The following is a 25,809-nucleotide window of genomic DNA, read 5'->3' as shown; positions in this document are numbered from 1 at the left end:
GACAGAATGCTCAAGAAGGTTTTATATGTTATGCTATAGTTTTCAAAAAATATGTTGTAGACATATGAAAAAAAAAATTTTAATCATTATATTATATAGTGTTGTGAAAAAGTATTTGCCCCCATCCTGATTTCTTCTGTTTTTCTGTATATCTCTTACTAAATTGTTTCGGAAATTAAAATCTAACATAAAACAAAGGCAATCTGAGCAAACACAAAATACAGTTTTTAAATAATGTAATTTACTGAAGCAAAACAGTTATCCAATAGCAACTGAGGCTGTGTGAAAATATTTTTGCCCATATAGTGATTTCCTCAAATCTATGAAACTGCATTCATAATGGGATTCAGCTGGACTAGATGCAACCAAGCCCGATTATTGCCAGCCCTGTTCAATCAAGTCAACTCTTAAATAGAACTCTTTCAACAGCATGAAGTTGGTTAAAAGGTCTTACCCAGTAACACACTATGCCGAAGTTGAAAGAAATTCCAGAAATGATGAGGAAGAAGGTGATTGAAATACATCAGTCTGAGAAGGGTTACAAAGCTATTTCAAAGGCTCCGGGACTCCAAAGAACCATAGTGAGAGCCATTATCTCAAAATGGAAAAAACTTGGCACAGTAGTGAACCTTCCAGTACTGGCCGACCTTCCAAAATTCCACCAAGAGCACAGCAACGACTCATCCAGGAAGTTGCAAAAGAGCAAAGGACAACACTGAAGAAACTACAGGCCTCTCTTGCATCAATAAAGATCACTGTTCATGACTCCACAATCAGAAAGACACTGGGTAAAAATGGCATCCATGAAGGAGTGGCGAGGTGAAAACCACTGCTAACCCAAAAGAACATTAAGGCTCGTCTGAATTTTGCCAAAACACACCTTGATGATCATCAAAACTTTTGGGAGAATGTTTGGTGGACTGATGAGTCAAAAGTGGCACCATCTAGAAGACAGGGGTCCTGTTACATCTGGCGTAAACCAAACACCTAATTCCACAAAAAGAACATCATACCTACGGTCAAGCATGGTGGTGGAAGTGTGATGCTGTGGGGATGTTTTGCTGCTTCAGTGACTGAGAAACTTGCAATAATTAAGGGAAATATGAATTCTGCTCTCTACCAGAAAATCCTGAAAGAGAATATCCAGTCTTCAGTCCGTAAGTTGAAACTCAAGCGCAAATGGATTATGTAGTAAGACAATGATCCGAAGTATTGGAGTAAGTCCACCTCTGAATGGCTCATAAAAAGCTAAGAAAGTTTTGGAGTGACCTAGTCAAAGTCCTGACTTGAACCCAATTGAGATGGTGTGGCAGGATGTTAAACAGGCAGTTCATGCTCAAAAACCCTCTAATGTGGCTGGACTAAAGCAGTTCCGCAAAAGAGTGGGCCAAAATTCCACCACAGCGCTGTGAAAGACTGATCTCTAGTTATCAGAAACATCTGGTTGCAGTTATTGCTGCTGAAGACACAACCTGAAGTTTAAGGGGGCAATTAGTTTTTCACATGGGTTATAGATGTTGGATAACTTTTTTTTGCTTCATTAAAAACATAAAAATTCAGAACTTTATTCTATGTTTACTCATGTTGCCTTTGTTTATCTTGTGTTTCATTTGAAGATCTGAAACTGTTTAGTATGAGATATATACAAAAACATAAGAAACCAGGATAGGGGCAAATAGTTTTTCACTGCACTGTATAATATAGTCAGTCAGAGCTGCCTTTTTTTTCAAAAATCTTCTCTCCTTGAAAGAAAGAGACTCTATGCAATAACATGAACTCACCTGATCTTTGTTTCTTGCACACATAAGCTCAGTCTCTAAACTACTATGCTGACATTACATGAATGAAATGTTAATAAACAGTACCCACCTTTAACTGTAACTAGCTGACTTTTCTGAGTTCACATATATCCTTTTATACAAGACCCTGCAGAACTCCACCTAATTACGCCCTTCTTTTAATCAGTTAATTTGTGAAGTGGAAGGATTGTTTTATTAATTTCTCTGGTAGAGCCCTGTGAGAAATAGTCATTTGGTGATTGATCATTGCTGTAACTCTTCCCTTTTACTTCCTGCTATTAAGTATCTGATTCTTTCCCAGTTACTTTTTCTTTTTTGAATGGGAGCATTAATCTTTGGAACGTTTTTGTCTTAAAAGCACTCTCAAGGATGGTTTGTGAAGTCACATGAGATTTCCATTATAGACAGTGTAACCCTTCAATGCCTGTTTTCATTATTGCATCCTTAGTTTTTCCAGGATTTAAATGGAACTTCTTTTTGTGTGTTTTACCCAAGGATCCTATAAGGATCCAAAGATCCCAAGGTGTTTTAAAACAATTTTGTCATTCAGGTTTGGACCCACTGCCTTTGTCACAACTGTGACGATTTGTTTTTACTAAATGGGCCACAGCATCTGTGTTTCCTCAGGTATCGTGGCAGTGATGTTCTGCGGAATCATGCAGGCTCACTACACCTTTCACAACTTATCTGCTGAAGCCAAAGTTAGAACCAAACAGGTAAGAGTATTAAATGTCCCATCGTCAATGGACCATATATTCACTGAGCAAAATGTTTCTTGTTCTTTTCTTAATTATGCAATTACACTCTCACTCACTTCCAAATGCCCAGATAAAAATGGCTATACTAGCTCTTCAACGTTGCAAAGTATGTTTCTAGATTGATTTATTCGTAATTCCAAAGTCTCTTTTACCACCAAGTTCTTTGATCTATTCACTGGTTAGATTCTGTAATAGTCTGAGATAAAGCCATTGTATACTGTATGTAAAACTTTCACTTTATAATTTCAACATTTTTATTTGAACATTTTTACCTGAAAATAACCTGGGAAAGTGCTTATGTTCAAATTTTCATAACAGGAGGAGCCAGTGTACACACAGCGTAAAAGATGGTATGCCCTTAGTTGGTTTCAAGATGTACATCTGAAAACCAGTGCAATTTTAACACACACTCCTGACATGTTAATCATTCAGTTTTGAAAGGAATGATGTTGAAGAGGAATATCACAATTGAGATCTGAAATTGCTTTGGACCTTTGTTGTTTACTAGCAGGTTTGCCAGCCTGAAGAAATGGGTTCTCGGGCACAAGCAATTTTACGCAAAGTGTTTTCTTTTGCATTTGCATTATTAACGTGACTAGTAAATGAGCACATTGTGTTCTCTCTGTTTACTGTGTGGTGTAAGCTTTTTGTTTTTTTTTTATTTTTTGTTTGTTTATTGGACCCCATTTCTCTAGTGCAGGTTAGGTCCTAAATCTGTTAATTACCCTGAATTTCAATTTTGTAAATGAAAAGGCAGTTTGGTGAGTGAAATTCTATGACCAGTATGAAGCTGATACATTTTGATTTGATGCATTGTTTTATGCATGTACTGGCTAAACACCTCTTTTGTGTTGCAAACAAAGCTGAGTCTGTCATCGTTGTGTTGTCTTCATGTTCCCAAACATGAATTTGCTGTTCTTTTTGTTCTCTTAATGTGCTGTTCTATATTTTCATGAAGTATCCAAATTGGTTAGATTAGCTTGATTACTTTAGAATAGGGCAGGCTGTGCTTCTGTTTATATATTTTTTTTATGTTTTTATCATTTTTTTTCTGTACCTCTGTTTGTCTCGAAAAATGACAGTTCATTTTCCTCCAGGTTGATTCAACATGATTTTTTTCTAAGCATAGGCCCATAGGGTAGAACATTATTGCTGCTTTCACATATTTGTTGCACCAATTTCTGTCAACGTGTGTCATTCGGATAAGAGGCTACGATATCGTGACTTTAACAGTGGCCTACTTTTCCATGAGAAGTGTGGAAATTGGGATGCACTTTTATCGCAGGATATGGACACACTCTGTATCACAAGAGAAAGTGAATTTGTATCAGAGTTGGAGAGACTGCCCACTGAAAAAAAAAAGGGAAGACCCTTTAATCAGGTTCCAGAAATGACATGGTTGCCCAAAGATTTATTTGTTCATTAAGCTGACACCTTTAGCTAGTCTAACGCACATTTACATGTATTCATTTAGCTGACACTCTCCTCCAAAGTGACTTACAGTGTTAAGCTACCTACAGCTACTGTATTTTCCCATTTATACAGCTGGGAAATTTTAACTCAGTTAAGAGAATATATACAGGGAAAGTATTCTGGTGAATGGTACTACAGTAAGATTGGAAATAAAACCTGAAAACTTCAGATTTCAAGGCCACAACTCCACTGATCTGTCACTTGGGGACTGAACATGCTGCATGCTTGGATTTTGCTGCAGCAGCCCTATTGCCTTGTAGAGGGCAAATCCTTAATTTTGTAATTTGTTTATACAGGTGACATTGCCCATCTTATATGTCCTTAACATAAAGGCAGAAAGCTTGTGACCGTGTTCTTTGTTGTGTTTTTACACTGCTAGTTATCATATTAAAAGCACTTTGAAACCAGGAATATTTATTTTCAACTAAATTGTAAGGAAGGGAACACTGATGTTTTGTATTTATTGATAATCATCCAGTTCCTTCCTGTCTCTTTTGTCCACAGCTATTTGAGTGTCTGAATTTCCTGGCAGAGAACTTTATCTTCTGTTACATTGGACTGGCCCTCTTCACATTTCAGAAGCACATCTTTCAAGTCGTCTTCATATGCGGCGCCTTTGTATCCTTGCAGCTCAGTTCTGAATCTATCATTGCAAAGACATGACTTATCAGTTTCTATTAACAATCAGCCCTTGAATGCCTTCATAATCTTTTACTGATAACAAAAATAGTTTTTTTTTTTTTTTTTTTTTTTTTTTTTTTTTTTTTAAAGTATGGGGTTCTTTGTTTCCTGAATAGAAATCTTACATATCCTTTGTAGCTATTTTTTTACTAATTAGTAATAAAATGATAATCTGATGCATTTTCCAAAAGCAATTTATACCTTTACCTTTATGTACATATCACTATTTTACTGGTGCAACTGATGTAAAACCCTTTTCTCAAAGTTACTCCCTTCTGGAACCTTCAGGTTATTAATTGGTACTAAACTGTGGTGAGCAGCAGGGTGGTACAGCATGTAATTGTAGCTCCTCACAATGCCTCCACTGCGTGTGAAATTGTGGTATTTGCTGCCCTCAGCCTGTCTTTTCTGGTCTGTTGTTCCATTCAGCAATAATTCAAATTTTTGTGGCAAGGAGTTACGCACTCATGGCTTTTATAATACAGTATGAACACAATATTTACTAGACCACAGTGTATTAATGTTAATAAGCACTGAAGATGTTATATTTCTAGTTTGGCAATAAATTAGTTTAATGGGCGGTTACATATTTAATTTTTTGTTTTATTTATTTTTAAGTCGGGGACTTTCCAATGCATTAGCCACACAGCATTTAACGGAAGGTTGCGAAAGTTTGCGCAAAATTGCTAGGAAATTTGAAACAAACAGCACTACATATAGGCAAGTTAAAAAGAAATGTAGGGAAAAAGCAGTGGATGAAAGGAAAGAAGTCACCTCAGACTGTACATGTGGACAAAAAAAACTCACATAAGTTTGCCTGAATGAACTCCGTTGTAAGTCGAGGACCAGCATTATTCTATATCAGTAGAAATGCACAAATGATTGCCAGTCAAAGGTCACACACTTTACTGCATCAAATGGGAACTGGTCTGGTCTGATAAGATGCTGATGCAGTTTTGATTTTTTTTTTTTTTTTAAATCAGGCAACACTGCGTGCTGCACCTGACTTTGACGAAAGTCATCTTTCAAAAAAGTTTGACAAAACAACTTCCTAAAATTAACCCAAATTTTGATCCCATAACAATGGGGTGGGTATAGCATCAAGCACAGGTATAGATTTCTGGGATACAGGGAGTAGGTGAAGGTTTTTTTACCTTATTGTTAGGGTAGCCAGTTCCCGCCCTGCTACCCACCCTAAAATGAACATTAGCCCTTCGCCCATGATGTGAAGTCCTGTGAATCACTTCTGGTGATGCTGTACAGAACAAATGATCTTGTATACCTTTAGCTGCACAAACTCTTAAGTGTCACTACTTTCCATTAAAGGAATTACTTTACATTTATCATCACAGGGTTGTGTAGTTTTTTTTTTTTTTTTTTTTTAAAACAAGCTCATTCAGCACATCTCCAGAAAAACAATGGCAGAATATTTGATTTCTGTGGAGCAGCAGAGAGTGTTATCGGAGTGCAGGTGTGATTCTGTGTGCAGACCTACAGATCCCTCAAAATATTGGCGCTTAGCCTGTCCCACACTTCTTAGCCCCCTAGCAACACGTGGGAGCTGGAAGTGCACAGTAAAGGGCCTAAAAAACCCATCATTGTAGATTCCTTTAGTGTCTGATATAACATAAATGCCTGTTGTAGATTTCTGTCATGAAAGACACTGATAATTTTTGCTGTTAAAGTGTTGGTATAGGTGACACAACCAGGTTTATTCTGTCAAACTCATAGGCCAGTGGAGACATGGTGATGTTATTTGACAACGCACCTTAGAGACCAGTTCCAAAGGGACGAGTGTGTGTTCAGCTGAATGTCAGTTATTTCTGGGCATTGTTCTTTAACTGTTTGCTCTTGCAGATCTCCATCTTGGTGGCAAGGGTGTGTAATGTATACCCTCTATCTTTCCTGCTCAATCTTGGTCAAAGAAACAAAATTCCCTTCAGCATTCAGCACATGATGATGTTCTCAGGTACATCCTGTGCACTCACACACTACAATGTACAGGTGTGCTGTTTTTAAGAAAAAAACAGCTTAAAACGTAAATTTAAAAAAATGAAAAACAAGCATTAAAAGATAATTTGTGTGCATGAAATGAATATTCTACTTTCATATTGTATTAATTGCTGTAGAAAATGTGGGCTACTAAAAAAACTATATTGTTGGATTACATTAAACAAAAAATTATACAATGTGAACAAGGAAAAAGGTGCAAAAATATTTTAAAGGATGCAATAATAGTGCTTTAAACAGGACGAGGCTCAAATGGCAGGCTTGTTTAAAAAAGCACACGGATTCACCTGATACATCTTGGAGGCTGAAATGTCATAAACGGCTGGGGGAGGAGGTCCAGCAAGAGAACGGGGCTGATTAGAGGAGATGAGGTCACCACAACAAGAGTGTTTATCTGGGCAAGTGTTTTGATGGCTTGCATGCATTGGTGGAACTGACGCCAGCTCTCTGGTCAAACCTCCAGCTTCCTAACATTTACAGTTTCTTGAGGGACAGAATTTTATCTTCTCATCAGCCCTTCCTCAAAAGTCAGAACAAGTCAGAACAAATCTCCCTATGATATCATTTCTTTTTTAAAAAATTTTATGCAGCACTCATCCTTTAATTTGAATATTTTGGTCTTTTTCACCAAGTGACCTTGCTTTACAGGTCTACGCGGAGCTGTGGCATTCGCCCTGGCAGCCCAGGACACCACCACAGAGGCCCGTCGAGTCATATTCAGCACCACACTGCTGGTGGTCCTCCTCACTGTCTGGGTACTGGGTAGCACCACCATCCCGATGCTGACATGCCTGGATATCCGGTGGGTCCTGCTGCATTCTGTCCTTTCACAGTCAGTTCTGATAGAGATGTTCTGCCATTCTGCCCTGTGTCCCCAGGGCAAACTCGCCCTGAAGCTTTGTGTCATTGTAAGTAGACTGCTACAGATGCAAAATTAATTGCGGGACCCCAGATATACAGCTGCAGTCGTCTTGTTCACCACAATTTTATTTCCGAGGCCCCTTGTTAATGAATGATGTCCGCACACCATACACCCTTATGGTGTGAGTCATGGCAATGGTGCACAGACATATACTTAAAAGAGCTGTTGAGCGTCAGAACCAGGACAATCTAAGGTGCCACTTACTTTAAAGTGCTGATTTAGTAATGATATGTAACACGTTGTGGGGAGAATTTCGTCAGCATAAGTCTAATACTAGGAAAAAAACATAAACATTGAAGTAGAGTTTTGCAAAAACATGTAATTTAGTGTTTCATGAGTAGAGCACATATTGTAAATATGTATTCAGCAGATGTCAAATGCATCATAGATGCTATATGAAATACAGGGTTGATGTGTTTTGAGGAGCCGGTGACTTGAAGGAGCCAGGGTGTTGTTTTGGCATTGCACCAGTTCAGTAGCATTTGGGAACAGCTAGAATAACAAATCATTTTACAGAATTGGTCATAATGGATTTTATAGGACACGAGGACCACTGTAGCATTACTCGCCAACAGCATATCCAATACCTAGTTTATCTAGGTTGCTTAACAGCAGTTATTGTATTTTCATCAAGACAGTTTCCGTTGACTTAGACAGGTGCTCGTGACTAGTACTGCTATGAGGGGAAGGTCACCGTTGGTCTGCAGACTCATATTTTGTCTAATTGTGAAAGTACTAAGATCAGTACTTTAGCATGAAGTAGTAATAGTAATAATAGTATGAGATGTATTATCATAGACAGGTATTCTTGAACTATAGTAAATGTGTTTTTTTATGAAATGTGGTCTGCAGCATTATGGCTATTGAAGAGTAAAAATCAGTAATAATTTGGTCTTTGTGCTGTTCCTTCTGACTAAATTTCATTACAGGGCCAAGTGTATATACGCATGTAAAATATCAGCTAAACTATATGGATACCTGTGACTATGTTGCACAGAACAGTGTGTTGGCTGTTATTAGATATCTGATCCTGTGCTGATTGAGTCTGCAGGTAATCCCTACCTTCTTCTACTTGACTTATTTTTGAATGGTTATTATTTTTAGGTTACCTTTTTCCATTCAGTACTGATGTATGTGAGTTTTTGTCTATATTTAAATGGATTTAAATGTGTGTGTGTATACAGAATATATATGTGTGCATGGATATATGTATATTTATAAAGCCATCTTTGATTTTTTTGCTTTATTTGATTTTTTTCTTTTCATCATTCCATATTGTTTCACAGTGGGATGGACACAATGCCGGGATTATAGATGCTAGCATGGTTTTTGCGAGTACCCCAGGCAGCGTTTTCATTTTGGAGTGCTGTCAACACCCCTGTTGCTTGACTGTGGCTTTGTTTGTCTTGTTGTACCAGCATGTTCTCAGGCATTACTGGTGTGTTTGTACTGTGTGCATGTGCGTGTGTGTGTGTGTGTATGTGTATGTTTTACGAGCATGTTGTCTTTATGAGCAGTTTTCTTCATGTTACACCATCCTTTTAAGAAGTTGCAGCATTGTAGTTCTAAGGTTTATTTTTTGCTTTTGGTTTTCTCACTAAAAGCTCAGAATTGCTTTTCAGCTGCCAGTGGTGACAAGTGGGAACAGTTAATAGCTTTGCGAGATTTTTCCCCCCATTGTAGTTGAAATAAAGCTTAGGTATTCTTTTTTCCTGGTGTAGACCACAGTTAACTTATCTTTTTTATGACACTTTGCTAAAAGTTTTGTTGTCATTACACTGGCATTATATGGGATAAGAGGAAGGGAATTTCACATGCTTCTGTAGGCACCAGAAGACAGACTGAAACGGAAGTGTGGAATAAAAAGAATGTATAACCAGTTTGGAAATATGATGTGGGGAAAGCGGGCATCAGTGGCTGCCTCTCTGTGGGTGGAGAGAGGTTTGCGTTGGCTGCTGGGCTTTGGAGGAGAAGCAAGAGCCTGCCTGCATCAATAAACTATGCTGGCAGATGCTGCAAAGTCTCAAAGCCCTGTGTTCACATGACCAACTGGGGTGCTGCATCCTGACACACACCATTTTTACCCTGAGCCTGGAAGAGCTGCACATGGTGGCTCATAGTGGAGAGCGAGAACTGAGCCATAGTGCCTAGAAATGAGAGTCCCAAAGTCTGCTCGCATCGACAGTCACGGCACATATCCACTGAGGAGGCTCCATCCCATCCATTTCACCACAAAAAAGCAGTGCTGCTCAGCATTTGACAGGGAACATATGTCAGATTTCTGTTTTTTAATGTCTTTGTCTTTCTGCTTTTCATCTGCAGGCTAGCTTTGCAACAAAACAGACTGTTTTTTATTTAATTATTCTGACAGCAAACCCTCAGGCATCATTGCATGGCTTTCCCTCAAAAAGGCATCTGTGAGATCTGTAGGTAGGCATGAGGAGAGAGGTGCAGAATACTCTCAGGTGTGGGGGGTGGGTGTGGGACAGGTGACCCACAATGCAGGTGCATCCAGACAGCAATGGGTCACTGTGGTGAATATGTTGGGCCTTATTGTGCTGTTCAAGGGTCCGGTGCTTCTGGGTTGGGAAGGAGCGACAAATTCTAAACAGGTGCTCATCATGGGGAGGAAGATTGAGCTGTGATGACTCATCTTTCTTCATTGTTCTTTTGCTGCGTGACTCAGAAAATCATAAGCCAAACAACCATACTGACACTGTTTTTCAAGATTTTTTTTAGGTGCAGACTGAAGACATATCTAAAGCTCTTCACAGAACTTTTCAAAAGTATATCACATTATCAAGGCAATTGCGTTAATGGCGCCATTTAAATTATGCTGATTTTTTTTTTTTCTTGCTGTCTGAAATACCTTTGATATTTTAGCGTGCATCAGAAACACCAAAAGTATCAGACGTCCTAGTCTCCATCCATTGTTGTCTTTGTGGACCTGTGCAGACTGTCACTGTCCCTTAGGTAACAGTGACCCATGGGATCTAAGCGACAAGCGATTTTGAGGCAAAATGATGATCTCCGCAGACTGTTCTACTGAAGCAATAAAAAAGAGCCTGCAGTTAAGCTTTGTCCTAAAGCCCCTGGATAGAACAGAACATTAAGTACATTTTATTACTCCTAGTTATGCTGCCCAAACAAAATATTTATTACAAGAGATGGGGAAAGTATGTCACTAACTAAATTGCAAATAATAAACATGTTCTTATGTACACATGTACTATGCAGTTATGACTAATGTTTCAGCCCTGAACCTGAACACACTTACAGTTCAGATCTATGCTAAAATTTACTTTTTTAATTGGTTCCACATGTTCAGATACAAGAGGGCATGGTGGCGTAGTGGGTTTGACCAGGTCCTGCTCTCTAGTGGGTCTGGGATTCAAGTCCCGCTTGGGGTGCCTTGCTACAGACTGACGTCCCGTCCTGGGTGTGTTCCCTCCCCCTCCGGCCTTATGCCCTGTGTTACCGGGTTAGGTTCTGGCTCCCCATGACCCTGCATGGGACAAGCAGTTTCAGCTGATGTGATGTTCAGATATATACTGTTTGTAATGCACTTGGACAAGAAGTGGCCAATTAATGGGAAAGTATGCAATGGAATTTAATTTAGATACTGCCACACCATGCAAGAAGTTATATTTAAATTTGAGAATTACAAAATTACAGGGTGAGCTGTCTTATTATCTACATGGGGTTTATTATAAATCTATAGTATCTGGAGTTAATTATTTATGTTCAATGAGCTCTGTTAGAGATTAGCTCACATTTAACGTGATTTCTGGAGGCCAAGGAAATGTATCTAAGAGTAACTGTTCTGTGTCTTTGGGTTTGTGAAGGTACTTGAGCCAAGAGCCATTCGAGTGCAACCCTTGTTTCTCGACGTATTGGTTGTTGGGTAAACAAGTCAGGATTCTCTCTGTCTGAGTGTGCTTTCTTGTCTTTGAAAACCATTGTGCTGTTATGGTAAATGCAAAGGTTGAAGGCAGGACTACCCAGGTCCCCTATCTTTCTGATAGTCTTTGACTTGAGGAAATGCCTTTCTTCTGATGTCAGGGATTTTGTAGGTTTTTGAGCGGCTTTCTAGGCAATATTAATGGCATCCGCTTTTCCGAATAACTACATAGTACTGGGCAGTAAATCACAAAATTTATTGAATAAACATTGCTGTTTAGTAAATGAGGTCTATCTGATCTGTGTAGTGCTATTTGTGGTATTTTTTGAGCTGTATAGCCTTCGCACTTGAAGTTTTTTTTTTTTTTTTTTTTCTTTCCTGTGAGCAAGCTTAGGCCAAGAACTGTAAATGCAAGTCGCAGTAATGAGCAATTCTTCCGGCGCTGCTTTCATCAGCCCCTCCGTCTGCTGTGATTTCCTTCTGCTCTGCAGCCAACGTGGGTGTGCCCCCCTGGCTGGATTGGTGAATCTTTTCCACCAAACTCGACAGCACCTAACAAGCATAGCATCACCGGTACACAGATGGCAAAGCTGCTCGCTCTTAAGCTCAACCCTCTCATGCCCCCAAGTCATGATCAACCTCATGCACCTCCCCCTTGTATTGTATTTTATTGCATTGATACTTCATACATCTGATAACATTACCAGCCATTCATTTTTTCCATCCACTGTCTGCCAGAACTCTTTAGCTTAAATTCACTAATGCAGCCTGCTTAATCGCAGTAGACCATGCTCTTCTTGTATTTTTGTTTGTATGACTACTGACTTCAAGGGGGGGTGCGGTGGCACAGCGGGTTTGACCGGGTCCTGCTCTCTGGTGGGTCTGGGGTTCGAGTCCCGCCTGGGGTGCCCCATGACGGACTGGCGTCCTGTCGTGGGTGTGTCTCCTCCCCCTCCAGCCCCACGCCCTGTGTTGCTGGGTTAGGCTCACCCCACTGGGGACAGGCAGCTTCAGACAGTCTGTGTGTGTGTGTGTGTGTGTGTGTGTGTGTGTGTGTGTGTGTGTGTGTGTGAGACTACTGAATTCCCGAATCTGTGTCTGTCAACAGAGAACCACGTCCTGTGGTTCAGAAACACCCTCCCTCTATTTCTCTCTGCATTTTAGGATTTTTTTTTTTTTTTACTGTAAGCAACTTCTGGTTACTAACTATGACTAAAACCTCATGGTGCATTATGGTCTCCGGTGTGAATCAATAATGCCTTATAGTTTAGGGCAGATTTATAAGCAGTTTTAAATGGCTCAGGATAGATGAAAGCGTACAGTTGTGTGCAAAAGTTTGGACACCTCTGGTCAAATGCATGTTTTGATGATTTTCTAAGTGAAAAGAAATGAACACCACCTTTAAAGGTAAAAAAAACTATGACAAACTGTATGTCTACAGATTTTGATTCACAATTACTATTTACTTGATGAATTTAACAGATTGGAACTGGTTCTCAACAAAACATTTAATTTGACCATGGGTGCCCAGACTTTTGCACTTGACCATGTATGCAAAACAGTTTTATATGGATAAGGACAAGGTTAAGGATAAGAACCACTCAGTCATCTGTTAACTATAGATGTAATTTGGTTTTTGTCAAGTAAGCACATTCTTATGTGTGGCTGCAAAACATCAAGCTGAAACAAAAAAGATATATGGGTCATTTTGGAGAAAAATATCAGCTAAATAAAGGTCTAATACCTAAACGTGTCGTGCTGTTCCATATAGCCTTTAAAGCCTTGATTTGGCAGTTGTGTGTCATCTTTCTGGTTGTCAGACTCCAAACCCAGGTGTTGTGTACATTTCAGCCATAGTAATTAAAAATTGCATCTGTAAAACTGCAGATATGTAACACTAAGAAAGGAAAACTATAATCAAAGCCTTTTATATTTGTACCTTTTTTGTTGTGTTACAGACTACATTTACATTTATTACCTGACACTTTTCTCCAAAGCGACTTCAAGTTCAGAACTTCCTTAGATTTTTGGCCTTCAACATGCAAGTTTCATTACCGTACAGTGTACAAGTAGATCCCAAAATTTCTGCAACCCAAATCTTATTCCAGTTGTGACCACTATGTCTGCTTGTCCTGTTGATCACGTGTCTCCAAGGCAGGAGAACCTGTCAACAGCTCCAAGCCTCCACCAATATCAAAATTTCTGATGTTTCTGACAGTCTGTTGTGTGCTGGTCTTACAGCTTCTACATAGAAATGATGAGCTAGCTGTCTGGAGGGAACCCTTTGCACTGCTTCGTTTCTTATGGACCCATTTCTCAGATCACGTACATTTGGTGGAGTTTCTACCTACACCTCTACCGCATGCTCCACATAGCATGTTCCTGCTTCCTCTTTTACATGCAGCTTGTCCCCTACTTCCATCACCTTTGTTTTCCCTACATTAATTTTTAATCTCATTTCACCAGTCCTATCCTTCCACTTTTCCTATCCTTCTACTTTGGAATCTTCATCTTCCCTATCAGCCATCAAGATTAAATCATATAATAGTTCCATAGATAGGCCTTGTCTTATGTTCCTTGTTACTGCCTTCATCACAGTAGCAAACAACAGGCTCCAGACCAATCCTTGGTGTACACCTACTTTCACAGTGAAGTTGTCACTATTTCCATGTACCATTTGAACCGTGGTTCTTGCTCCTATATACATTGCCAAAACCGTAAATACTAACCATTCTGGAACTCCAAGACATCTCGCTGCCCTCCAGCAATATACGGTAGTTAATTATCAAAATCATAAAAGCCTTACTCTATCTGTGACTGAAGGAAAGAAAATTACAGATTAATAAAATAATAAATAATGTCAGTTTTGCTTTTTTTTCCAAAACATCATCTAGCTAACTGGAGAAAGAGCAACAAAAGAATATCTGCCTTGGAGAGATAATATATTGCTGTACTCAGATATTCTGGCTGCACAAAATCATGACATCCCTGACAAATGTACATTAGAAACATTAGAAAAGCAATTCACACTGTGGCTGGTGCTGAAACGTTGAGAGGAATTTTCTCAGGAGGGATATATTTAAGTTCTGTTTTTTTCCCCTCCCCAGTCTTCTCTTCCCAACACAGTCTTTTGAAATTCAGGTAGCTGCACTGAGTCCAGCAAACTCTCTCACTATAATAAAAGCCATAGTTTTTCTAATACGCATTGGGTAAGACCAATGCAATCAACACTTTTATTGCCATTTATTACAGTAATAACTATGGTTTAGAAATGTATTTTTCTTGTGAAAACATGTTGAACAAGCACTTCCCTTACTTAACTGCTGTTTTTATTATTTTTTTTTATTCCAGTGCAGGCTGGTTTTGTGGATGTCCACTGAGCTGTGGCTGTGAACTGCCCTTGGAGTGTGACTGGATATCTGAGTGAATGTGAGTGACTGATGTTCTGTCCAGGTTGTACCCTGCCTTAGGCCACACGCTTCCCAGGACTGGCTCCACATTACACAGCACTAATTGGATAAGCAGTTGCTGAAAATGGATGGATGGGCAATTTTAGTGCTTTTTATGTCCATTTACTGTACCATAAAATCAGTTTGGCTGTCTTTTCCAGCAGCAAGCCCCAATAAGAGATGCACCAAATTTGCCCCTCTACTTTTAGGATTTTTGATTTTTGCCAAACACAGAGCTGTTAGAGGCATTAATCTCGGTCCCCTACATTCTGTCAATTTTATGAGCTGAATAAGCGACGCCGCTGGCATCTCCAAGTGGCTCCCCTTTTTGCAGCGCTCTAGCCAGTCTCTGGAGGTTGTTAACTAAGGCCGGCCCTGGGGGACCCCCTGCCTGCATGGAACAAGTCAGAGAGATGAAAAACCATTTTGCCTTTTTCGCAGGGCCCATGGCCAGATTACAGCTGATACAATTAATTCCCTCTTCCACAGAGCACCCTCTCTGTTGTTTGCGAATGTGCCGTTTGCAGCGTATGTTCACAAGGGGATAATAAAACAAACAGCACTGAATGCCCCCGTGATAACATTTTGTTATTATTACTGTATTATAATTTTTCTTTAACATTTTTCCTTGGAATTATGCATATTTGCTAGTACTTTTTTGTAACTGTCCAGGTGAAAGGGTGTGACTCACCTGAAACCTCTGTAGAAATACAAATGGAATGACAGTGCAAAAGTTGTAGGCCAGTTAGAGATGGGGTTTATTAATACCTGCCCTGTCCCATGTACTGTACTGACAGAAGGGCATTAGGAAGAACACCTGTGTGTTTGTGTGTATGAGTGATGTAATACCCTTGTCTTACCACATCTGACATATGGATTTCTACCTGTTTGAGCAAGACATAGAGTGTGAGCCATGTACAGTGTCTGTGACTTGTCGTGCCTCTATGCCTAAATCGAGGGCAGGTTCCACTGTTTTCATGTGTGGGCAGGTAACCCGTGGGACACCTGCGCCTCCTGTATCTGTGGACGGAAGTGAGTCACCGGCTGTGCGTTCGCTGTGGCTTGGTGGCAGGTGTCTGTGGACTCGGAGAGGCTTCCTGCATGAGCATGCATACCAATGAAGACAGGGAAAGGACTCACGAGCATTTCCAGAGCACTTCCTGCACACCCCCATGTGCTGTTGTAAGAAAGAGGAGGAAAAATTGCTTTGGTTTAGAATTCAAAGCACCCCCCATTTCCAAAGCAGCAGTGCAACAGGAGGTGCAACTATATGTAAAACAACTTGCTTGAAAATATATGCACATGTTCCCTCTACATGTATTTGTCTTACGTAAATCTGTATGGATGCAAGCTCACACCGTCGTCTGTTGAAGGAATTGGCAGCAAGTGAGAGACGTGTGGGAGATGGTGGCAGACTTCTTCCGATGTGTTCTCCCAGTGAGAGGGGTTTTTTACAGTGGAGAGCTTGAGGAAAAGGCCCATTTCCCATTAACTCGGCAGCTCCAGCTCTGCTCTTTCCCCCGGACTGGGCTGCATGGATGCCTTTATTTAGAACTGCTTTATTTTTAGCCATGGGTAATTTTAGTGCTTTGAAGCCAAAGATCAGTGGGAGAGATTGGAAGGGGAGTTGAGAAGTGGCACTACAGAGCAGAGAGGAGTGCTAGACACAGAAATCCAGGGAGAAGTAAAGGGTCTAAAGGTTCAAGGAGAAGTGAAGGTTAAAAGGTACAGGCAGCCCTACTAGCGCAGGGTCCCTGTGCTTACTCTGTGACCATCCTGCATGCTCTCATTGACTGTCCTGCTTCATAATCCATGAGTGTTTCCATCTGTGTGTGCATTGTGTGTGTATCTGTGTGAGATTAGGGAGGATACAGCTAAATCCATCAGCCATGCCATGAGGAGTTATGCCAAGATAGGCAAGTTACAAAGGTTGCATTGGAATCTTTTTCTATGAGATCATGACAGCATACATCACTACGACCCCATTGGTGGATTTGGGAGATGGCAGCTTGTGCTGTAAGGTGTGCAAATGGAGCATCGAGTAGTTCTGATGCTCTTCGCCAGCAGTGCTGAGGTAGTGTCTGTAGTTTTCCATGGCTTTTGATGGCCAGTCATTCACATACAGCCTGGGATCACCTTACAGCTGAGTCTGAAGGCCAGTGGTGTCTGAGCCGCTGTTTCAGCAGTACTGCACTCCATGGGCGTATGCAGATTAACACATGCCCCATGTCTCAGCCTAGCTTCATTCCAAACCTCTGGGAAGCAAAAATGTGCCAGACACTGTTTGTCTAATGGGAGCAGAGAAGGATTGGCTTGTCATCCTCAGCAAATAGGGTTTTCAGTGGATGGCCATTAACCATTGGCTCTTGACAGTGAAGATGATGAGAATATAAAGGCATGCATTGATGGATTGACAGTCTACCAAAAAAAATGACTGAACAGGTTGTCTTTATCTTTTTTTGCTGTTTTCAGCACCAGTGCATTTCTGTGGAAGAACTCTGCTTTCTTTGCATTTATAGCACCAAAAATGTGTTTTATATCAGGGGTGTCAAACTACATTTCTTGCAGGTTATTTCTGGCCATTTCTGGCATGCAGGTTTCTGCTCCAAACTTATTCCCTAAAGACATCATTAGCAATATAAATTCCCTACTTTTGATGTATATTTGAATATGTATTTTAGGAAATATGTTTAATATGCAGTGTAATGCTTTATAGTTAGGATCTGCATGGGAATTTATAGTGCAAATAGTAACTGGCAAGTTGCTGCTCTTGTCTCAGATTTTTGCAGTTTCATGACATGTTTCCATTTTTCTTGATCAGTTTGAATCCAAGGTAAAAGACAATATAATGTTATTTTTAAAATCAAACTCAGGTGAAATTATACTTTGGCAATTTAAACTGTCAGTTGTCTAGAAAATTTGGAACATTGTGCCAAAAGCACACCCTGTAGTGTGGTTTTTATTTATTTATGCAAATCTATAAGATGTAATGCCAGATATCTCTAGAATTATTACCTTTGGGTACTGCTCTGCTATTACTTTTATTTTATTCACTGCATTTTATTAGGGACTTGTGTTTTGTAAATGTATTTTTCTATTGGCTGTGGCACTTTGCTCACACGAAGTCTGTGGCACAGCACCTCAAGTGTTTGTCTTTTGTGTAAGTAATTGGAGTCTGAGTATCAATTTAAAAAAGAACAATTGAAGCTCTCTTGCAAAGTTTTAGAGCCCCAGTAACCTCTAACAAAGGAACATCACCAGAGCAGTCAAGTTGTAGTTGGTAAGTCAATGCTTTCACATATGTTTCAGTAAATGCAGAGATGCTCGGCCTGCCCCCAGGCCTAGAGCTGCCTTTTCTGTGTAAATAAAGACGATTTGTGGTTGAGGAGACCTACACAGATGGACATCATTACAAAGAGCTGTGACATGGAGCGAAGGGTCATGCATGGCATGTGACATGATTAACCAGAAGGAGGGAGGTGCACATAACACAGTGATAAAGGTAATGGAATCAAAGAAGAGTAATATAATTCAATTCCCAAAGTAAAAAAGAGTTAATCAGTGTGGGAGATGGATGATGATCTAGAGAATAGGTTCTGAAAAACACTCACTAGTGGCTCCTTTTTCATGTCACTTGTTTTCACAGAGCTGGAACTTTAGTAAAACAATAATTGTCCAAGTTTGAGCTTATTCTGGTTTCTCTCCAAAGATCTTTCCCCACAGGGTCCTTTCTGGCCCGGTTGCACCCGGTGCCGCCCACCAGCCCCATTCACTGCGAGCGAAACTGTCTCTTCATGCAATGACGTGAGGCCAATGGGGAGATTTGGCTGACCCAGTATCACTTTGAAAATGAAATCAAAGATGGGGTATCAACTATGTCTTTGTAGTAAAAAGATGAGGAAATGGCTTTGTTAGCCTGTGCAGACATAGTTTCCCCTAAATATTTATAGAGACGCTTGATGTTTAAAAGCATAGTGAAAAGGGGGACAGTGTGGAGCAAGTTTACCAAAGACCGACACCGTGGAACATGATTCATGTTTGTTTATCTGATATGCCAACATGAGACATACCAAATCATGTACCATGAACAAGATGAGATAGAGCAGTGTGTTGGGCAGTATATTGTATTGGCCTATTATATTACTGTCTTTTTTCAGCATTGCAGCACTTATAGGTCCACTTCAAATATATTGGTGGTGACTGTTACCATTTTTATAATGTAGAGCCTTGTACCTCTGGGCCATTTGCCAAAATTCAGAAGCCAAAGAAATTCCAGGAGAAATGTCTTCAGGGGAAGATCCAGTTAGTTTCCCCGTAATTTCAAATAATAACTTAGATTGTCCAATCATTGGTGTGCACTTGTGGGCAGCATATGATAACAATAGCTCAAGAGCATATTCACTCTCGTCTGTGCATGCAACTGATTGTGGTTCAGACAAGCAACACTTTTCCTCTCTTACTGTATTGGCTTTGTTTTTGAAAAATGTTAATAATTGATCTGAATGTACAGCCCTATAGCATCCTTCGGAACACGTCCCCTAAATCAAACTCATCCGTATCCTCCCTAATTGGTTTACCTCGGACACGTTATCGACTGGTGTCAGGGATGTGTTGGCTGAAGGAAGAAAACGATTCTCTGACAGATGCACACAGAGCCCTTATCACACGTTTCTGTGCTGAGCAGATAACAGTGCTTTTACCACTTTTATTTTCATTCACAACTGGCAGCTTCAATAACAGGCTTTACAGACACAAAAGAACTTGCCGCAATACTCTTTATTCTAAACGCATCTTATTTTGGCAGTAGGTAATAAATATTGTTAAGCTGTTTTGTTTGTGAACTGGTCAAGTGAGGAATCTGTACACAAAGACTTATAACTAAACATACCGTTTTCTTTTGTTTCAGACAGTTTTATACCTTCTGCTTCTTCATTCTCCATCTGTTGCCTTATTAAATATCTCCCAGTGGAGGTTTAGAGTAATGAAATAAAAACCAGGGAAGGACCATTACTCTCATGAATCCACATTGGTCTGTGTACAGTGTGGTCAGTGATTAATTTGGTTCCTTAATCTTTTATCCCACAAGATTGTGAAAAAGGAAATGAAGGTATTCATAGAAGATTTTTTTTAAAAAACGTGGGTCCGAATCAGCTCAGTCTGTGTGGAGTTTGCATTTTCTCCCTCTGTGTGTTTCCTCAGGTGCTCTAGTTCCGCCCTCCCCACAGTCTAAAGACTGCTTTAGATGGGTTAGTTACTCTAAATTGCCCTTAGTGTGTGACAAAGTGTGTGCCATTGCCCTGAATAGGGTGTGTACTCCCTCGCTGTCTATGTCTGTAGGATGGGCTTCAGCTCATAGTGACCATGACTTGGGCAAGCAGTTCGTGACAATTGGGGGGGAAAAAAAAAAACAAAACTTTATGTACTGGAGGGGGTGCGGTGGCGCAGTGGGTTGGACCGCAGTCCTGCTCTCCGGTGGGTCTGGGGTTCAAGTCCCGCTTGGGGTGCCTTGCGACGGACTGGCGTCCCGTCCTGGGTGTGTCCCCTCCCTCTCTCCAGCCTTACGCCCTGTGTTGCCGGGTAGGCTCCGGTTCCCCGTGACCCCGTATGGGACAAGCGGTTCTGAAAATGTGTGTGTGTGTGTGTGTGTGTGTGTGTGTGTACTGGAAATTTTCTCTTAACATCAGCCATCACTACCTTTGGAATGATTTTTTTTGCACCACTGAATCAGTGCCATCTGTCAGTAAAATCACAGACTCAGAACTGAATCCGTATTTCATCTGAATTTGTTTGAATTTGTTGCGAAACATTTGAAAGCTCTGTCAGGCACATGACAATGGATTCTTTTGGAACAGTTCTTACTGTCTGGCCTTTGAAACATATCATCCATAAATTTCGGTGTTTTCAGGACTTCACTTATAAAATTTGTGCTGTAGGCATTTGGCTGATTAATGTTGTCATCTGAACTTCATCTTTTTTGTTATGCTGTAAGGATAGTGAGTGTGTGTGTGTGTGTGTGTGTGTGTGTGTGTGTGTGTGTGTGTGTGTTTCCTCTCATTCGCTACTGCTGTACAGGCCATGTTGTCTTGACTCTCAGGGACAGGAATTCTCAGCTCTGGATCTGTAGCCCCCTCCCAACCCTTTGTCACTCCACTGTCAGTGGGAATGGAGATGAGCTCATGGTTCCCCAAAGTCATAGTGTGTGTATGTGTGTGTCTGTGTGTGAGAGAGTGAGATAGAGAGACAGAGTGAATTAGTGTGTGATTGTGCTGTGATGGATTTCATCCCTCCATCCATCCATCCTGTGATGGATCTCATCCAGGGTGTACCCTTCCTCATGCACTATGCCTCTGGGATAGGTTCTGGACCACCATGACCCTGCACAGGGAAAATGATTGTGATGGATGGATGGATGGATGGAGTACATCAGTTGTTAAAACTAGAATATGTTGCTAAAACTGTTGTTATTCCAATGCTTACTCAGTCTGTTTACAAAAAAGTACTTTGGCTGTTTTGGGCAAAAGTGTTCCAATTCCAGTACAAAAAAAAAAAAATCACTTTACAGTACAAAAATAATGGGGTGAATTCTGGTGGAACACAGAAGTCCAGTACTGACCGTGAGTGTTAATTTAGCCTGGAAAATTTTACAGACAACAGAGCCCAAATAGGCATTGTACCAAGACTGATTATGATTGAATGTCAACTGGTCATTTAATAACCTGAATGCAGAGGTAGAATAAGTTGCCCCCCTGTCAGGTGTAACTGAAGTGAAGCAAACTACATCGTCTTCAGATTATCTCACATTGCTCACACACATTAACAAATGAATGAAGCTTATCTCCACCTCTGGAGAAGATGGTTTGCCACATTTGTGGTGCAGCTCTGGATGAACCCATTTCGGTGTTCATGAAATATCAGTTTGTGGCTTTCACGTTCAGCACTCAATAGGAGTAAATCAGTAGCTGGGCGACTGTCATGTCCACTCCACTGTAATGCAACTGGTGCCAGTGACCGTTTGCAGCGTACACGCTTATAGTCTTCAAAAGAATGTTAACTTGCATCTGAGAATGGCACTCTTCTCTGAACTCTTCATTATGTTCCCGCTGTTCTGCCAGCCCACATATGGACTGCATAAATAAGAGGAATGATGAACCCATCCTCACCGTGATCTTTTAGCACCTCCTCCACTCTTCTCCACACCTCCCCACCCTACATATCCCTATCGTGTCCCTATCACTAGCAAACCCTAGCTCAGAGTGCATTCATTTTCAGCTCCCCCGCACGCATGTACATACACACACACGCATGCACACATGCACGCAGACAGCTAGCCAACATCACGCTGCTGTACCTCTGAGGGAACAGGAGATAGTGCCTTCATGATGCCTCCAGGTGGCTCCTCAGCAGCTTTCGCAGGGGAACACCCCATTCGACCAGTCTTCCTTCTTCCTCCCAGCTTGCAGGCAGCAACGCTGATGCCCCAAGTCATAAATACTGTCGATGAGGAGAAGGGCCTGCTATGACTTGCTTGCTGCCACAGCTCTGTCTGTTAATTGTCTTTCCGCAGTATAAGGTGTAGGAAGAATCACGCTTTGAGGCAGACTGGAGTTTCTTCATGTGCTGACATCTAATGACAGATCTGACTTTTAGAGTGCTCCACATAGGCTTTGATGCTAAACACCATTCTCCACATTTCTGTTGAGAGACTAAACACAATTGGCTCTGTTAAAAACTTGTTTACCTTAGAAGAGATACTATGCTGATGCAAGGTAAACCTAGAGTTGTTTTTTCTTGCAAATCTTTGACTGGATTTCCTCTTTTGCGAGTCACACTATGTCAGTCTGCATGTAGTGGAGAGAGCTGGCAGTGTAGTGGTTAGAGCTACTGCCTTTGGACCCAAAGGTCGCAGGTTTGATCCCCACTGTTGTTTGTAGTACCCTCGAGCAATGTTCTTACCCTAAATTGCTCCCGTGGAATTACCTAGCTGTATAGATGGGTAAATAATTGTAAGCTTGTAATAATTGTAACCTTAGCATCGTAAGTTGCTTTGGAGAAGTGAAGAATGCCTAACATTCTTCACGTATCTAAGAAACGTTATGCTCATGGCCTATATATGTATGCTTTTTTGTTTCTGAAGAAAGTTGAATATTACATAGTATGGTTAAGGTTAGCTTGCACATTTGGCTTGAAGTTGTTATGAATGGTTTTTAAATGTAATTTGTATTCTGTTCTGAATGTAGCCGACATAGATCTTATTTCAGAATATTTGTTTTGTTTTTGAATAAGTGTATAGTTTCTCTGCTTCACTAATGGTGTCGCCTACAGCAATGTTTGCGTGCATATCTGCCGTGCTGATCTTGTGTCAGAACACAGTAATGTCAGACAGTGGCACAGAAAGGCAGTTTTCTCCCTCTCCAAGTAGGCAGTTCACTGGACTGTTTCACAGACACACAGTTCATTTGTTCCAGTTTAGGGGCACACGAGGAAACCAACCAGTGCACTCCTCGCAGGAAAATAATCACTTTTCTTGCTCTTAATTTGTGGAACTGGTTTTATGTTTAAATATTTAATTTGAGTCTTACTTTCACATTTCTCTGCAGCTTCTGTTTTGCAGCTTTGGCTTCAAGTAACTACTGAAAGGTATAGGGAGTCGCAGTTTAAAGTTCACACGTCTAACTGAAACCTTAAAGGCAAGATGTTGAAATAGGCACAATGACAATTTGATTAAAGCTCAGTGATATGTATTTAAATGACCCCCCCCCGGTGCCTCTTTTCTCTTCTTCCTCAGAATTGGAGTAAATCCTGATGAAAGCCCCAGGGCAGAGCACTGTGACCAGGACCAGGTAGCATGGCCAATACATGTGTTTAAAATGCAACTCCACCAGTGTCTTCCTGAATGCGAACACATCGTAGGCTTCAGCTTGTCTCCACTCGCACCTTGCGGTTCCCATCACTGGTGTACAAACCGAGAACAATGTTATGTAATAGTGTTACGTAATGTTGCCATTGGTTTCTGAAGGAGTGTTAGATTTTACAGTGCATCCAGTATTTTTTAATTACGTATTTATCATCTGAGCTAATAAGATAAAATTTGAAATGTAAATTTATTTAAATTTATCAATGGCAACTCTTGATGTGTTCAAGCATGGATTGTTCCATTTAACTCTGTTCACAAACTGCTGATGGCAATACATGTAACTGCCCATCACGTACATATTGCAGCCGTATGAAATACATGAGTTGCCATGTTAAGTACTCCTTAGTACTATTTTTAGGATACTTAAAACTGTTTATCCTAGAGGTTAAGGACAAAAGTTCCTGGCCAGTCTTTAGTACCCTTGAGCGCAACATTCATCGACCTGACTCTTTTCTCTAAGTAACTTACAATGTTGAGATACCTACAGTTATTTCCCCATTTATGCAGCTAGGTAATTTTGCTTGAGCAATTTACAGTAAGTACCTTGCTCAAGGGTACTAATGCTGGAGGTGGGATTCAAACCTGTAATCTTTAGGTTTAAAGGGAGCAGCTGTCACCCCCACGCTACCAGCTTAAATACCCTCCCAGTAAAATACCCGCTTACATACCTGTCAAATTAGTTTTCAGATAAAAGTGTCAACAACTACTTATAATTATAAAAGTAAGGCAAAACTGCATAATTTTGAATAAGCTTGCAGTTTTGGTCTTTCACATAGAGGGAATCCAGTTTCACATGTGGATTTTTTATATGGAAATGAACATTGTAGCCATGCCCTGGAATGACCTCTGCTGGGGTTTCGCCAGGACATTCTCCACAGTCACTATCTTTCTTGGCTGGAGGACCACCTGGCAACTGTAGCCTCCTTCTCACGGAAACAGACCCCCCCTCGTTATCTTCCAGCAAAGGCTATTGGATACAGCAGGCTCACCCCAGGGGTTTAAGCTTAATCTTAAATCCCATTCCGCAGCCAGCCACTCCTAAACCCCCCTTCCTTGGGAAGACCTCCCTGATCTTGTCTTTCTGTACTTTCTTTAGGTAACAGTGGCAGATAGCCATACACCACTGGAAGACCCCCAGACTCGAGTGTCCTGGTTCCGGCGGTTGTGCCATATCCTGGACAGCAAGTATCCTTTGGCCGCTGTTCCATAAAGCAGTCACCTTCCACCACCCTCCACACTTGAGAGAAAGAAGGAGGACTGTCTCACATTACAGGCTCACGCGCGAGAAGGTCTTAGGTTTATCGACTCTGTTCCTCACTGCACTTACTGTTATGTCCTCCGCAAATATCGGGGTTTTCCTTAGCAAACAGATGGTGGCTAACATTTCTTTATGTACGTGTTTCTTTGTTTTGCATGTTCCAATTTTCCATGGCAGGCTTGCAGAGACCTGGCATTTTAAACTGAAACCGAAAAAGTTATTTTTGTCCGATGAGGCTGCGGTGTAATGACTAGGTAAGAGCCTCCAGCTTCTAAAAGCCTGGCTCATCTAAATTAATTGCAAAGCTATCATATTTGTTATGGTTTTAAAAGGCCTTTATACTGTGTTAATTTGCATTTATGAGTTGAGACAAAATTCAGTGCACTGAAGTCTGCGAGCACTGAAATATCACGGCATGTTTTTGCCCCTCAGAGGAGCTCTGATCATAGTTGCAGGCCATCTGCTGATCAGACAGAACTGTGTTTCAGTACTTACCACGCAAGCAGCAGTGGGACTGCAGGATTTACTAGACGTGGGCTCTGCTTGGGTTCCCTTTCCCTTTAGTGAAAAGATGCCAAAGGTCTTCAAAAACCCAGCATGGCAGTTTCCCCATCTTGCTGAACCTGTCGGTAACTTTTCTGCAT

The 25,809-nt window shown here is 40.8% G+C and overlaps 1 protein-coding gene across 1 annotated transcript in view; it reads left to right on the top strand.

Annotated features, from left to right (window-relative positions):
- Positions 1–25,809, top strand: part of LOC108927778 (sodium/hydrogen exchanger 9-like) — a 50,495-nt gene that overhangs the window by 17,380 nt on the left and 7,306 nt on the right. The window contains exons 9-14 of the mRNA XM_029246296.1: positions 2,427–2,515; positions 4,535–4,648; positions 6,569–6,680; positions 7,370–7,523; positions 23,779–23,833; positions 25,004–25,092. Of these exons, the coding sequence (XP_029102129.1) occupies positions 2,427–2,515; positions 4,535–4,648; positions 6,569–6,680; positions 7,370–7,523; positions 23,779–23,833; positions 25,004–25,092 (613 nt within the window). The remainder of the gene's footprint in view (positions 1–2,426; positions 2,516–4,534; positions 4,649–6,568; positions 6,681–7,369; positions 7,524–23,778; positions 23,834–25,003; positions 25,093–25,809) is intronic.

This window comes from Scleropages formosus, chromosome 19 (assembly GCF_900964775.1).
Source record: "Scleropages formosus chromosome 19, fSclFor1.1, whole genome shotgun sequence".
Classification (NCBI taxonomy): domain Eukaryota; kingdom Metazoa; phylum Chordata; class Actinopteri; order Osteoglossiformes; family Osteoglossidae; genus Scleropages; species Scleropages formosus.
This window is presented reverse-complemented; position numbering and strand designations above follow the sequence as displayed.